This window comes from Salvelinus alpinus, chromosome 2 (genome assembly GCF_045679555.1).
Source record: "Salvelinus alpinus chromosome 2, SLU_Salpinus.1, whole genome shotgun sequence".
NCBI classification, from domain to species: Eukaryota; Metazoa; Chordata; class Actinopteri; order Salmoniformes; family Salmonidae; genus Salvelinus; species Salvelinus alpinus.
The window spans coordinates 18,799,150-18,815,809 of record NC_092087.1 but is presented as its reverse complement, the minus strand read 5'-3'; the positions used below and the strand labels follow the sequence as shown (position 1 = coordinate 18,815,809).

The following is a 16,660-nucleotide window of genomic DNA, read 5'->3' as shown; positions in this document are numbered from 1 at the left end:
CGACGTCGGCTTATGGTAAACTCAGCAAAAAAAGAAATGTCCTCTCACTCTCAATTGCGTTTATTTTCAGCAAACTTAACATGTGTAAATATTTGTATGAACATAAGATTCCATAACTGGGCCATAAACTGAACAAGTTCCACAGATATATGACTAACAGAAACGGAATAATGTGTCCCAGAATAAAGGGTTGGTCAAAATCAAAAGTAACAGTCAGTATCTGGTGTGGCCATCAGCTGCATTAAGTACTGCAGTGCATCTCCTCCTCATGGACTGCACCAGGTTTGCCAGCTTTTAGCGTCTTAACGACCGTTCCACAGGTGCATGTTCATTAATTGTTTATGGTTCATTGAACAAGCATGGGAAACAGTGTTTAAACCCTTTACAATGAAGATCTGTGAAGTTATTTGGATTTTTACGAAAAATCTTTGAAAGAGGGTCCTGAAAAAGGGACGTTTCTTTTTTTGCTTGTTTTGTCCCAAACTGAAATTAAGCGAATTATTCTAATTTTAGCAACCAGGAACTGGCAGAGCGATTTCTGCATAGTGCATCTTTAACTTTGACTATATGTAACTGCTTTGCTTTAAATAGTAAAGTAAAACTTTTTAAACTTCTTCCATCCATCTATAACACATAAGATGGCGCCGGAGAAGGCGGCAGACGTTTTAAGTGCCCCCAACCGATTGTGTTTTTTTGTTTGTAACTTATTTTACTTATTTTGTACATAATGTTGCCGCTACCGTCTCTTATGACTGAAAATAACTTCTGGGCATAAGGACTGCGATTAATCACCACGGATTGGCAGAATCCCTTTTTTCCTTTAACGAGTCTGACGAGAACGATATACTGCTTTCTCGGGAACAGGGCCAGATCCTTGTGATTTGCGTGAAGAGGAGGTTGAGAAAAAGGGGCCGGAGGGCAGGTTGAGAATTCGTAGGCGATCAAATAAACCCCCACTTCCTTCCATTCTGCTAGCAAACGTGCAATCTTTGGACAATAAAATAGATGACCTATGCGGAAGTTTAAACTATCAACGGGACATTCAAAACTGTAATATCTTATGCTTCACGGAGTAGTAGCTGAACGACGACACTATCAACATACAGCTGGCTGGATATACGCTGCATCGGCAGGATAGAACAGCGGCGTCTGGTAAGACAAGGGCCAGTGGACTATGTATTTTTGTAAATAACAGCTGGTGCACGATATCTAAGGAAGTCTCAAGCTATTGCTCGCCTGAGGTAGTGTATCTCATGATAAGCTGTAGACCACACTATCTACCTAGAGAGTTTTCATCTGTATTTTTCGTAGCTGTTTACATACCATCACAGTCAGAGGCTGGCACTAAGACAGCATTGAATGAGCTGTATTCCGCCATAAGCAAACAAGAAAACGCTCACCCAGAGGCGGCGCTCCTAGTAGCCTAGTAACTCTGGACCACCTTTACTCCACACACATAAACGCATACAAAGCTCTCCCTCTCCCTCCATTTGGCAAATCTGACCATAATTCTATCCTCCTGATTCCTGCTTACAAGCAAAAATTAAAGCAGGAAGCACCAGTGACTAGATCAATAAAAAAAAGTGGTCAGATGAAGCAGATGCTAAGCTATAGGACTGTTTTGCTAGCACAGACTGGAATATGTTCCGGGATTCCTCCGATGGCATTGAGGAGTACACCACACTAGTCACTGGCTTCATCAATAAGTGCATCGATGACGTCATCCCCACAGTGAGCGTACGTACATACCCCAATCAGAAGCAATGGATTACAGGCAACATCCGCAATGAGCTAAAGGCTAGAGCCGCTGCTTTCAAGGAGCGGGACTCTAACCTGGAAGCTGATAAGAAATCCCGTTATGCCCTCAGACGAACCATCAAACAGGCAAAGCGTCAATACAGGACTAAAATCGAATCGTACTACACCACCTCTGATGCTCAAAGCACATGAAGTGCTTTGAAAGGCTGTTCATGGCTCACATCAACACCATTATCCCAGAAACACTAGACCCACTCTAATTTGCATACTGCACCAACAGATCCACAGATGATGCAATCTCTATTGCACTCCACACAGTCCTTTCCCACCTGGACAAAAGGAACACATATGTGAGAATGCTATTCATTGACTACAGCTCAGCGTTCAACACCATAGTGCCCTCTAAGCTCATCACTAAGCTAAGGACCCAGGGACTAAACACCTCCCTCTGCAAATGGATCCTGGACTTCCTGACTGGCCGTGTGGTACAAGGACAACAACCTCTCCCTCAATGTGATCAAGACAAAGGAGATGAATATGGACAACAGAAAAAGGAGGAACGAGCACACCCCCCATTCTCATCGATGGGGCTGTAGTGGAGCAGGTTGAGAGCTTCAAGTTACTTGGCGTCCACATCACCAACAAACTAACATGGTCCAAGCACACCAAGTCAGTCGTGAAGAGGGCACGACAAAACCTATTCCCCCTCAGTGGACTGAAAAGATTTGGCATGGGTTCCCAGATCCTCAAAATACTTTACAGCTGCACCATCGAGAGCATCCTGACGGTTTGCATCACTGCCTGGTATGGCAACTGCTCGGCCTCCGACCGCAAGGCACTACAGCGGGTAGTGCGTACGGCACAGTACATCCCCGGGGCCAAGCTTCGTGCCATCCAGAACCTCTATACCAGGCGGTGTCAGAGGAAGGCCCCCTAGACTCCAGCCTCCCTAGTCATAGACTGTTCTTTCTGCTACCGCACGGCAAGTGGTACCAGAGCGCCAAGTCTAGGTCCAAGAGGCTTCTAAACAGCTTCTACCCCCGAGCCATAAGACTCCTGAACAGCTAATCAAATGTCTACCCAGACTATTTACATTGCTGCCCCCCCACGCTGCTGCTACTCCGTCTATGCATAGCCACTTTAATAACTCTACCTACATGTACTCAATTACCTCGACACCGGTGCTCCCGGCACATTGACACATTGACTCTGTACCGGTACCCTCTGTATATAGCCCTGCCATTGTTATTTACTGCTGCTCTTTAATCATTTATTTTTCTTAACTCTTACATTTTTAGGGATTTTCTTAAAACTGCATTGTTGGTTAAGGGCTTGTAAGTAAGCATTTCACCTGTTGTATTTGGCGCATGTGACAAATAAAATTTGATTTGTATATATAAGGTCCTACAGTTGACAATGCCTGTCAGAGCAGAAACTATAACATGAAGTCGAAGGAACTGTCCGTAGAGCTCCGAGATAGAATTATGATGAGGCATATATCTGGGAAACTATTTCTAGAGTGTTGAAAGTTTCCAAGAGCACAGTGCTCTCCATCACTGGGAAATTGAAAAAATAGGCAAGGAGGACCTTGGTTAGGGAGATGACCAAGAACACAATGACCACTCTGACAGAACTACAGAGTTCCTTGACTGAGATGCGAGAAACTGCCAGAAGGACAGCCGTCTATACAGCACTTCACCAATCTGGGCTTTATGGGAGAGTAGCCCGACGGAAGCCACTCTTGTGAAAAAGGCACGACAGCATGCCTGGAGTTTGCAAAAAGGCACGAGAAAGACTCTGAGATCATAAGGCAAAAGATTTTGCGGTCTAATGAGACAAAAATGTAACTCTTTGGACTGAATGCAAAGCACTATGTCAGGAAAAAAACAGACACAGCTCATCACCTGTCTAACAACATCCCTACCGTGAAGCACGGTGGTTGACAGCATCATGCTATGGGGAGGCTTTTCAGCGGCAGGGACTGGGAGACTGGCAACGCTGGAATGGCTTCAGAACAAGAATGTGAAAGTCCTTGAGTAGCCCAGCCAAAGACCAGACTTCAATCCCATTGAAAATCTGTGGAAAGACTTGAAGATTGCTGTTCACCGCCGTTCCCCATCTAACTTAACAGAGCATTAGAAAATCTGCAAGGAAGAATGGGAGAAAATGCCCAAATCAAGATGTGCAGATGATACAGACATACCCAAGACCACTCAAAGCTGTAATCTCTGCCAAAAGTGCTTCTACAAAGTATTGACTCAGAGGTGTGAATACTTATGCAAATGAGATACAGTATTTTGGAGCATGTAGCAAATAAAGTTTGATTTGATTTCTATATTTCATTTTCAATACATTTGCAAAAAATAAAATACATGTTTTCACTTTGTCATGATAGGGTATTGTGTGTAGATGGGTGAGAAAATCCATTTTGAATTCAGGCAGTAACACAACAAAATATGAAATAAGTTAAGGGGTATGAATACTTTCTGAAGGTACTGTATATGTGGTGTTCAGTTAGTATTAGTAGTGTTTAGTGCTCACTTCTTAGCCATTTACACATGTGCAGTATTTACATTAGACAACCATGAACTGAAGTGAGGACAGCAACAACGATCCTAGTGTGTGTACGCACATTGCTTGGTGCATATCATCATAAAGCCTGGTCACGCACTGATGATTCTGTGAGGGACCAAGGTTGACGTCACTGGAGTCTGCTGATCAAAGCTGATAAGCAATTTGAGGAGACAATATTACTGTGCTAAATGGTTTGAATTACACAATGTCATGTTCATTGATTAGATTGATTGTGGAAGGGACAAATAATAGCTAACTAAGCTATACAATAATGAACCATCACAAACCACTTAATTTAGTGAAAATAAGTAACTGGAAAATATATATTAAAATACACCTGACTACAACTATCCATGTCTCTCCTCTTTTTCATGTCTATGGAGGTAGCAGAGTCAACAGCTTTTGAACATAAATTGATTATTTATTAATTGAAGAGAAAATTTTGTAAATTCACAGAGAAGATTCTTGCGTATGTAAAGCGCAATAAATGTATTTATGCTGGTGCTGGGCATCCAGGGAACTGACGCAAACTCGTTTGAACGCAACTGGTATTATCACTGTATACAGGTATTAATCACACCCACATGGTGGCATGTATAGAGTATTGATATGCTTAAACTACTTGTCAAATTCAGGGGTGCATTCACCAAGAGAGCCCAGGAATTTTATAATGTAGCCTAGTTGTCTCAACATATTTCCTTTTGAAACATTAAATCAAACTGGACATATTATTTTACACATATGTATGCATGTAGATACTTCATTTATTGAAATAATTAGGTACATCTTATTATGGTGATCTCTTCAAATAGAACAGTCAAAGCCAAACATACAATCAGGCCCAAAATTATTTGCACGCTTGATAAAGATGACCAAAAATGACTGTATAAAATAATTCAAATGCTGAGCTATATTGCACACTCAAAACAAATGTAAAATTACACCATTTTTTCAGAGAAAGATTACATTTTTTTCCCAAAAAGATGTAAAAATTATTGGCATCCCTGAGAATCTTAAATCTGCATTGACATTCTACTTTTTAAAGTGAATCACAGCTTAAGGAACTGTATTGTGACCTTGCACAGCGGGAACCTTGCCTGGTATTGGAAGCAAGTGTATCTTGTCCCCACGCACAGTGAAGAAGATGGTTTGCTGTCCCCAGTCCACCTGGCCTTGCTGCTGTTCCAGTTTCAACTGTTCTGCCTGCAGTTATGGAACCCCTACCTGTCCCAGACCTGCTGTTTTCAACTCTTAATGATCGGCTATGAAAAGCCAACTGACATTTATTCCTGATTATTATTTGACCATGCTTGTCATTTATGAACATCTTGGCTCTCTCTAATTTTCTCCTTCTCTCTTTCTTTCTCTCTCTCGGAGGAACTGAGCCCTAGGACCATACGTCAGGACTACCGGGCATGATGACTCCTTGCTGTCCCCAGTCCACCTGGCCTTGCTGCTGTCCCAGTTTCAACTGTTCTGCAGTTGGTTGCATCTTTGGGTCTCCAAATCTACAATTAGCTGCCTCCTCCAATAAGACGCTACCTCCATAACAGCCAATAGGCTCTTTGGAAGGGTTGGTGAGAAAAAAAGCATTAATGGAGAGCAACCAACAAATGTATTGGCAGTTGGATTGGAACCTGTGCTATGGTCAGATGACATGAAAATAGAGCTCTTTTCTGCATATGCAGAAAATAATCTCATACCTACTCTAAAATACAGTGGTGGATCTTTGATGTTATGGGGCTATTTTGCTAGACATTTTAGCCAAAAACCTGGTTGCCTCTGGCAGGAAGTCAAAACTTGTGGATCTTCGAGCAAGACAACCCCAAGCACACTTCAAAATCCACAAAGAAATGGTTAACAGACAACAAAAAATCAACATTTTGCATTGGCCATCTCAGTCTCCGGACTTGAACAACATTGAAAACCTATTGTTTGAATGGAAGAGGGCAGTCCATAAACGCAGACCAAAGGATATAAAGGATCTGGAAAAAATGTATGGAGGAATGGTCTAAGATCCATCCCAATGTGTTCTCCAAACTCATAAAACATTTTAGTGAAATTGTTTAGTGCCATAATCCTCGCAAGGGGAGGGCGCCGGAGTATTGATTACTTGTTAAACAACAAAATATCTTTCTCTGAGCAATTCTATAGTTAAATAAAGGCTAAATTTAAAAACAAATAAATATATTTATTTGTAAAAACTTTCCCATTTATTTGGAGCATACAATATAGCTCAGTACAGGTCTTTTTTTGTCATGAAGGGTGCCAATAACTTTGGACCCGAATGTATATCAAAACTGTTTAACAAGTGATTAACACATTTCCTTACAAAAATGTAATTGATTTAGAGGGTAAATAATCAGATGTCTCAGGGCAAACAGTGACATGATTTTCCATACATCTTCTCTTTGCAATTAGTGTAGTAATACATTATACTAAAGCTGTATGATTAGTCAATACTCAATCACAACTGTCTAGACTCTATACAGACAGCATCAAAGAAACCAATAAATCTGCCAAATTAATATGCATATTAATAATCAAAACATTAAGGAAAGTAACAAACATAGGGAAAACAATTTCTATGGAAAAATATCTGATTGATGATCTTCATTTCCCTCTATTTTTGATTTGTGAAGATAGTCATAACATAACATCATTGCCATCTAGCTATAACCAATCATGAATTAATGCCGGACTACCAGAGATTCAAAGCAATGCAGAAGATGGTGAGGAAGAGATTACAAATAAGAATAAATAATTTCCTCTTGAAACAAACATCAACCAGTAACTATAACATGAAGCATAAGCAATCTCATACAGATAAGGAAATTGAGAACAATTCCTCTACAGTGCATTCCACAGCAATCTACAATCTTTTAGCCTGGTTCTCATTCAAAGTAAAAAACAATGTTAAAAAGCACTACAATCCCAACTTCAATAAAACCAAATGCTCAGAGTGGGACAAATTGAAACACTGCATTCGATTTGTAAATTATTTTTAAACCATCTTCCATACTTCCTACTAAAACAAGTGCAATTACATTTTTGGAAGTTAACCTGGATCGCGAACGGGAGAAGGATTTAGAGCATGAGGGGGAGCGAGAGGTTGAGTGCATGGCGGGGTACTTCGATTGGTGATGGTCTTCTTGTGGGGAGGGAGACTTGGAGGCAGACTTGGCCCGCTCTGTTTCCATTCTCTGTGGGGGTCGGGGAGCGAATCTGGGACTTCTTGCTGACAGACTTCTCTTTGGAGTGGCTTCTGGATTCCTGCTCAGACTTGACTTTAGACTAGCTCTTGGAGCGAGACATGCAGGTGTCGGAGTGAGAGCTGGATTTGAGGCTCACTGAGCGGCTGCGAGACTTGTGGGAGTGAGAACAGGACTTCCTGGTGCGAGAACGTGAGCAGGACTTGGAATGGGATTTGAGTGACTTGGAGAGGGACTTCTTCCCAGATCTAGAACGGGATTTCTGGTTGGACCTGGAGCGAGAGCGGTGTGTACTACAAGAGTGTGACCTGTGGAGAACAAACACACAAATTAAAACTAGTTGTGTTACAATGACATTTCCTCTCTGGGATAAACTAAGTATTCATCTATGTAACTACTCCAGCCATGTGAAGTGGAGTTCTTTGGCAGGGCAGTTTTCTTTCCGTAAGCGAGACCTGGAGTGGCTGCCAAAACTTCTGCTCCTGCTGCGAGAGTGATGTCTGCTCCGAGACCTGGGAGATCAAACACATTGTAAGCCTGGGTAACTAATCAGCTTTGGTACTAGAATGACAGCAAATTAAACATATCACCCCTTCCACAGGAGGGCCATAAGGACCCAACAGCTGCATTATGTGGTAGGCCCAGGACTATCCTGACCAGAAGCAGCTGCCAGAGTAGGAGCGTCGGTGGCAAGGCTTGTCCTCCACCAGGCAGATCTTCCTCCAGTTGATCTTGGTGCCATCCAGCTTGTCCAGGGCCCTCATGTCCGAGCGGGAGCGGAACTTAATCACCCCCTCGTTGGGCCGCTCCTTATGAGCGTCGGCATATGTCACCTCAACCGGCCTGGCGCATGAAGTCCTGTCAACCAAAAATATATTGTATAAATTAATAACAGGCACATTTTTTTGTGCTTGAAACAAATAACTTGTTCTGACCCGTTTTCAGAGAAAGATGGAGGCTTGACACACAGTGCTCACCTTTAGGTCCTGCCAGCTGCAGCGACTGGAGGTTGTCCACAATAAGGCGGTACTCTGTGCGTACAGGTGGCCCATACTTATCCCGGCCAGTGGGGCTTCGGCTGCTGTAACCACTACCGTCTTTAAAAGAACATGGACAAGACCGTCAGTCAGTATGGCACAGCGGGGGTGAAACCTCATGGGGTCTACTAGAACTGGTCCTTGGACTTTTATTCCTATGTGGACCTATTTATTTTCACCTTTATTTAACCAGGTAGGATAGTTGAGAACAAGTTCTCATTTACAACTGCGACCTGGCCAAGATAAAGCAAAGCAGTGTGACACAAAAACAACAGCACAGAGTTACATATGGAATAAACAAGCATACAGTCAATAACACAATAGAAAAGGTCTATATACAGTGTGCGCAAATGGAGTAAGGAGGTAAGGCAATAAATAGGCCATAGTAGCGAAGCAATTACAATTTAGCAAATTAACACTGGAGTGATAGATGTGCAGATGATGATGTGCAAGTAGAAATACTGGTGTGCAAAAGAGCAGAAAAGTAAATAAAAACAATATGAGGATGAGGTAGGTAGATTGGGTGGGCTATTTACAGATGGGCTATGTACAGTTGCAGCGATTGGTAAGCTGCTCAGATAGCTGATGTTTAAAGTCAGTGAGGGAAATATAAGTCTCCAGCTTCAGCAATTTTTGCAATTCGTTCCAGTCATTGGCAGCAGAGAACTGAAAGGAATGGTGGCCAAAGGAGGTGTTGGCTTTGGGGATGACCAGTGAGATATACCTGCTGGAGCGCGTGCGGGTGGGTGTTGTTATCGTGACCAGTGAGCTGAGATAAGGCGGAGCTTTACATAGCATAGACCTATAGATGACCTGGAGCCAGTGGGTCTGGCGACGAATATGTAGCGAGGGCCAGCCGACGAGAGCGTACAGGTCGCAGTGGTGGGTGGTATATGGGGCTTTGGTGACAAAACAGATGGCACTGTGATAGCAAACTGGATGCGGTCTGAGTAGAGTGTTGGGGGCTATTTTGTAAATGACATCGCCGAAGTCGAGGATCAGTAGGATAGTCAGTTTTACTAAGGTATGTTTGGCGGCGTGAGTGAAGGAGGCTTTGTTGCGAAATAGGAAGCCGATTCTAGATTTAATTGTGGATTGGAGATGCTTAATATGAGTCTGGAAGGAGAATTTACAGTCTAGCCAGACACCTAGGTATTTGTAGTTGTCCGCATATTCTAAGTCAGAACCGTCCAGAGTAGTGATGCTAGTCAGGCGGGGGGGTGCGGGCAGCGAACGGTTGAAAAGCATGCATTTAGTTTTACTAGCGTTTAAGAGCAGTTGGAAGCCACGGAAGGAGTGTTGTATGGCATTGAAGCTCGTTTGGAGGTTTGTTAACACAGTGTCCAAAGAAGGGCCTGATGTATACATAATGGTTTAGTCTGCGTAGAGGTGGATCAGGGAATCACCTGCAGCAAGAGCGACGTCGTTGATATATACAGAGAAAAGAGTCGGCCCGAGAATTGAACCCTGTGGTACCCCCATAGAGACTGCCAGAGGTCCGGACAACAGGCCACTAGCTCCCTAACATGATTGTACTAATGAGTAATGAGGTCTAACATTGCCTTGGTAGAGGTAGTAACACATTCAGACAATGTCCATCTGAGCATCAAAACAGTCACAGGGAATGGACAGCATTCCTGCTCTTTGCATACAAGCTCAAGAAGAGAAATACCTATTTCCTTGATTCAACCTCAATTTAACATTTATTTTGCTGTATAAAATACAAAAAAAGTAAACATCACATCAACCAAACAACAATACTAAAAAAGAGGGGTATCTACGACTACCAACTGATACCATAGAAGCTGACAGAAATCTACCACTGTACAGATATCCTATGACTTACAATGGATGCAAACTGCTCTCGTTTAATAGTTAGCTAACATACAACATGTTTTTTTGGCTTTAACCTTTTGCGATATTTATTTTTTAAACAGAAAAACCAATGGGATTCCTCACCATCACCTTTGTCTATTGGCAAAAGGCTGCCGTCATCATGGCTTCCGGTAAGGTCAGCCAAGAGGTCATACGTCAAAGGTCACACACACATTAAGGTGAAAGCCTAGGCAAAACGGGACAGGCAGTCATCTTCGCCTCAAGGAACACGAACTCATACCTGCAGTGGCCTCTTTCAAATTGAAACATGAAGGACTTTGTTAATGTTGAAGTCAAATGATATACTGAACATATTGCATCTTCATATATCCTTTAGTTTACATCACAGTTGGGCTGTTTACACACACACAAATAAAAAAGACTATTGAGTGTGTTCCAATGCCATAAAGCAAGCAACACAGCTGAAATTTAAACACCACATCTAACACCCCCAACCCAAACCCTACGTGTTCAACAACAGCATCAAATTGTGTTTTTCACGGGATAAAAGATCAGCAATGGCTTGAGAGGAAATTTCAGGCAACAAGACATTGCATACATACAAAACACTTTCTAACATTTAATGAAGCTGCAAGTAAGCATTTTGTTGGATGGATGGATACCATGCGTACCCGTACATACGACTAATACAACTTGAAACAATGTTGTGCTTGATTCAAATTGAATTTATATGGCTACAGAGGTATTATTTCAGTGGGCCTCCAAATTGCAAGGAACAGCCACAGAGAATAATCTAGTATCATTGGAAGAGCTATCGAAGTGTTGTGTTCATGACTTCACTGCCCCCTGCTGGAACTCCCCGTCATCATACCTGAGAAAAAAGTATGTGATGCATTTATACAAACGTAGAGAGTACACTTACTACGCCCACCTCCGCCACTATAACCACCACCGTCCTTGCGTGGACCACGAGCATGCTCAATGATGACTCGTTCTCCGCAAAGGTTTTTACCGTTTAGCAAATAAACTGCGTCGTCGGCGTCACGCGTGTCATCAAACTCTATAAAGCCGTACCTGCAACATTAGATCGTGCGTGAGCGAGAAGACGGAGCAATGCTGACGACGGGTCAGTAGGTCTACTGTGTTGGCTAAATGTCAACAACAACAGCTGACAATCCAGCTACTAGTCAGCAGTCGCCATTTCGCCCATGCTAGCTAGCGTTACTGTTAGCTAGCTAGCAACTTAGCCATTCTTCAGATCAACCTCCAGTAACTTCTAAAAAACATATGGATCTCTTCCACACGAACATGATAACTCAATCTGCCGACGTACATACGCGGCAATATTTGTAATAATATCCCCGAGTTTTTCAAGCGAATCGTAAAGTGTGCATTAAATTCTTCTTCTATGGTATTGTAATGACCTGACTAGATCATAAATGAACAATTGTCCAGACAGAGGCTTGAGTTTGCGAATTGACGGTTTATTAAACCAACTTTACACAGGCTACTGTTTGGGCCGTAGCACACGCCAAAGAGATGACAGATAACCCACAAGCCAATCGTGACCTTCTCTTGTGAAGCCCAGACGTAAGAGAGAGAGAACAAAGGCTGAACCTGGTCTTAACTTCGAATGCTCCACCCCCCTGCCCAACCCCCCTCCACGCCACTCCGCCAACCACCAGGATGCCCGGCATCAGAACATTCCAGGCATTCCCGTGATTGGCAGATAGCAGGTTGATTGACATGTCGGACCCCGCGAACACCGGGTACTGGTCAGTACAACACAACCACCTCCTAGCCTAACACATAACACACAGCTGTCTGTGCGGGTCGCTACAGTATTATGGGGTCTGGAAATGTGTTAAAGGTGCATGCTGCCACCTACTGTACGGGTGGTAAACGATAGAAAACATACCCATTGTATGAAAGGGGCGAAAAAACGACATCATCAAAAATAGAGACATTAAAAAACATTCCACTCCTTCAGTCACATTCCAATTCAAGACATCCCTACACAGGCTCAACCCAAAAAGCGTTCTGCTGCAAATTTTCTCCGTTTTTTTTCTTCCTTTGTGCTGTGCAGTTTATGAGCATTGCAATAAATGCTACAAAGTCTACCCTTTTCTCATGTAATATATCCAGGAGAGAACGACTGCCCTCTCTCATTGAAGTCACGGAAGTTCAAGGCCGACCGTGGTACTGCATGCATTGTTAGCAGAAAACAGGATCGCCCAAAATCGTGAATGGAAAAATGTCAATCTTCGTGTAAACAAAATGTTTAGAGGACACTCGTGGTACCAGTAATACACCCGATGTATGTCCTTGAACCGATTATTATAGAATTGCACACAGAAGAAGTTATAAGGATAATTTAGTTGCTAATGGCAGCCTGCATCACCCCGGACGGCCTTCAACTTGAGTTATGTATGCTATGTTCAAAACAACTGGAAACTCTGAAATCTGAGACTTCCGACATCATTGTGTTCAATGCAACTGGGAACTTGGGGGAAAAAACTAGCTCTGAGTGGGAAAAAACTCTCAATAACAAGTTGGAAACTCTGGCATCTTTCTAGATCTCAGACTTTCCGGCCTTTTTTCAGAGTTCCCAGTTGTCTTGAAAGCAACATTACTCAATGAGAGGGCTAGCCTGGAACAACACTTCCTGGAGTAGCTCAAACTGCGCATGTTATTTCTCCATGAGACGCCATCTTAACTGACTTAATTTGGCTTCAATGTGCTATTGAGTTTTCACATAGGAATGAATGGTGTCACGTGATTGATGTTTTTGTCTATTCATAAATACCGTCATTAAATATATCAGGATCCTCAAATTTCTGAGGAAAAAAACCAATCACTGGTGCAGTCTCAATTACCATTGCGCCTTCAACGCCACTTCCACTCTTCTCACCACCTCCAAACGACCTTGGTCTCCTTCACACTAACAAGGCAATCCAGGGACTCAGGCGCATGCTCGCCACCACAGTTGCAGCATATAACCTCAACTGGCATACGATATTCACCCGCTTTGCATACACTTGGTACATGCTCAAATCTTTTGCATTCATCACACTGGATGGGCTTGTGCACAAAAGCTGTTACAGGTTATCTCATAAAGCCTGACTCATCAAAAAACAATACTATGGACGAAGTGGGTTTCCTTACTCCATCCACTATACAGGTCAGTCGACGTGCACCAATCACTTCACCTCCTTCTTCAGGTATATCATCTGCATCCACTTCATGGCAACCCAAGAGATAACCACTTTATTAAGAGGCTTCAAAAATCCATACACAAAACATTCCATAAAAAAATATGAGGCGCAAAGCGCACTTCTTCTGTTCCGCGAACACACAACAAATATATACTTATCTATAGTATAAATAATTCAGTTGACTTTCTCTCCAACTCTGCTTTTGAATGAGCACACCTCTGGAGCACACAGAAAACCATTTGGGACTCTTAATTAATGGAAGGGAAACTAAAAGAGGCCTTTTAGAAGGAGCTGGTTGAACTCTGGGGAGTTGCAGAACCACCACCGACAGAGAGGAAGCTGGCCTTGCGACTACATAAACAGGGACATAAGGCAATAGCACAGAGTGAACAGCACACATGAGATATGATATGAGTGTACCCAGGGGACTTTCCGGACCAGAACACAGAGTGAGAATGAACTCATAAAGGAGACGAGGGAGACTCATTAAAGGATGACATTTATTTCATTCTTCATTTTCTATACAGCTTTACAGATATCTATATACACATCTGATTCTTCAGATAAACCAAACTAAGAGATTATTGGAAAGCATTGATTGCCCACATCCTCTGACACTGAACACCATGCCGAAGGGGGTGAACCATAAAATAAATAATACACACGCAGATGTAAGCACACAAAGACACACACACACACACAATCTTAAGGGTTCCATCATTGACATGTAGTCTGGTCTCAGATCTGTTTGTGTGGCTTCTATAAGCCCTGTGAGGGCAGGAATAAAACAGGGTTGATGAAGGGACTCTCGGCATCAGGAAGGCATGTGCTTTTGGACGATGAGAGAGACTGACTGGAATACATAGATATGAACTATCATATAACATTTATACTATTATCTTCAGCCCAGACGCACACACCAATTCAACTAACAATAGTTATAATCAATAATAATAATTTGTCCTCCAATGTTTACATATATACATATGCATCACACTCAGATAAACATTAATTGTATGATCAAATTCCCTTAAATTGTATTTTAAAAATCACTAATTTCATGCTCCTTCTCTAGGATACTATACAGACTGGGAGACCAATCTGTGGCCAGAATCAGTGTGCAAAAAAGTTTTTTCCTACAATACGTCATCTTTTCAGTCAGGCATATCCCACTGCCCCTGTCCCTCTTAACTTTGGTGTGATCACCAGAATGGGGTTTCTCAGCTCAATGAACTATAGGAACAGGAGTTTTTCCTAACTACATGAACTGACCAGGAATAACTCCTGGCAGATGACCTTTTGTCCCTCAATCAGTGTTTGAGCATCAGTTCCTCATTCACTCGGTCCTGTAACAGTCGGCTCAGTAGCAGGGCTTCAGGGGCCTGTCACAGCAGCACAGAGTGGCTGGCTCTAACAGGCCACTAACAACAGTAGCTACAGCTGCATACCTTCTCCACAGACACTGGGAACAGCAGCAAAGCAGTCTCCCATCAGGAGAAATGTACATTTCCAGGTTAGGGGTCAGGAGATAAAGGTCATGGGTTATTGATGAGGGAAGGGTGACGTGTATATGAAAGGTCAAAATATCAACTGTTTGTAAATGCTTTAAACACCAGCAGACGATTCATGCAATGAAGGAATCTACTGATCGTTTACATACGGTATGCTTCTGTAGGATGGGTGAATGAATAACAGGTACAGAAGACATAGCTTCTGTAGGATGGGTGAATGAATAACAGGTACAGAAGACATAGCTTCTGTAGGATGGGTGAATGAATAATGGGTACAGAAGGCCTATGTCTCTGTTTATGTGAATGCAGTCAGGGTACTCAATGTCTATCTGAAGAGACTAGTGTCTATGGGAATAGCATCTATTTATGATATACACGTCTATCTGCACAACACCTCCCACACTAGCATGGTTACCCAGGTAGATGGAGATGCAGGATTAAGTGAAAGTTAGGTTATTTCAGCGCTGGGTAAATAAATTAGGATAGAGAGCTCAGGTCTTCTTCTGTTGCCTCCTTAGCTCAGCAGAGCAGTTCTATGAGAAACACTGGTGTACATCCCTGGGACTGATATGAGAGGAGTCTGAAGATGAAGACGAACATAGCTTTACCCCAGCATCCCAACCCAAGCATACCCACCCGTCTCCTACCCTCGACCCTGGACAGAAGGCATGCAGGGACAACCTGAGAGTTGATATCGTAAACATCAAGTAATGGAACATTCCAAATGGTCCCTGGAGCGTTGTTTGGAGCGTTGTTTTGAATGGTAATGTCTGTTCTAGTCCATCTGAATCTTTATGCAGGGGCGCTGGGGCAGATAGAGCAGGGTGAGACTCATGCCTTAGTAAATACATAAGTAAGTAAATAAGTAACACTTGCAATAGCAGCAGCAGCAGTATAATCTTAAAAACATAATCAGACCAAACTGAGATTCAATGTAACATTAGAAGACTCATCAGGTCACATTGTCAGACCAAAATGAGATATCTGAGCCCAATGAAGTCAGAGGGTCTGTCAGTTCAGCGTGTCTTTCACCTCCCAGGGAAACACTGATTATGTTCCAGAATCCTGCCCACTCGCCCGTTAATCAGTCCCCTTTTCCCTTTCCATGCTTTCTCAACCCCTCCTCTCTTCTTAAGGGGGGGTGAGGAGGGAGGGATGGAGGGGGGCTGACCGTGTAATGAGGGGAGAATAGTAGTCTGTGAGCTTCAGTGGTCTCCTGTCTCTCCCTGGGTCAACAGAAGGGTGAGGGTTGAGGGGTCAGGGTGAGAGATTAGGGATGAGGGATCAAGGGTGAGGGATCAGGGTTGATGCTCGCATAGTGCCTTCTGCAATATCTGTCGGTAAGCTGTGAATTTCTGCTCCACCAATCGCACACGCTCAGTCTCCTCCTTCTCCAGAATCACCAGGAAGTTCTGCAGCTCAGGAACTGAAAACGCATGCCACTGAGAGGAAGAGAGAGAGAGAGAGAGAAAGAGAGAGATATATTAGTGATATTAAAGAGAATGGTTTTAGGACAC

General features: G+C 42.9%; 1 protein-coding gene and 1 pseudogene across 4 annotated transcripts in view; both read right to left on the bottom strand.

The window, feature by feature from the left end:
• Window positions 1–5,076: 5,076 nt before the first annotated feature.
• LOC139540608 (serine/arginine-rich splicing factor 6-like) lies at window positions 5,077–11,499 on the bottom strand (annotated as a pseudogene).
• Window positions 11,500–14,118: 2,619 nt separating this feature from the next.
• Window positions 14,119–16,660, bottom strand: part of LOC139555684 (ras association domain-containing protein 5-like) — a 42,907-nt gene continuing 40,365 nt past the window's right edge. For all 4 annotated transcript variants that reach the window (XM_071369186.1, XM_071369185.1, XM_071369187.1 and 1 more), the window contains one exon: window positions 14,119–16,585. In XM_071369186.1, coding sequence (XP_071225287.1) covers window positions 16,442–16,585 — 144 coding nt within the window. In that variant the 3' untranslated portion in view covers window positions 14,119–16,441. The remainder of the gene's footprint in view (window positions 16,586–16,660) is intronic.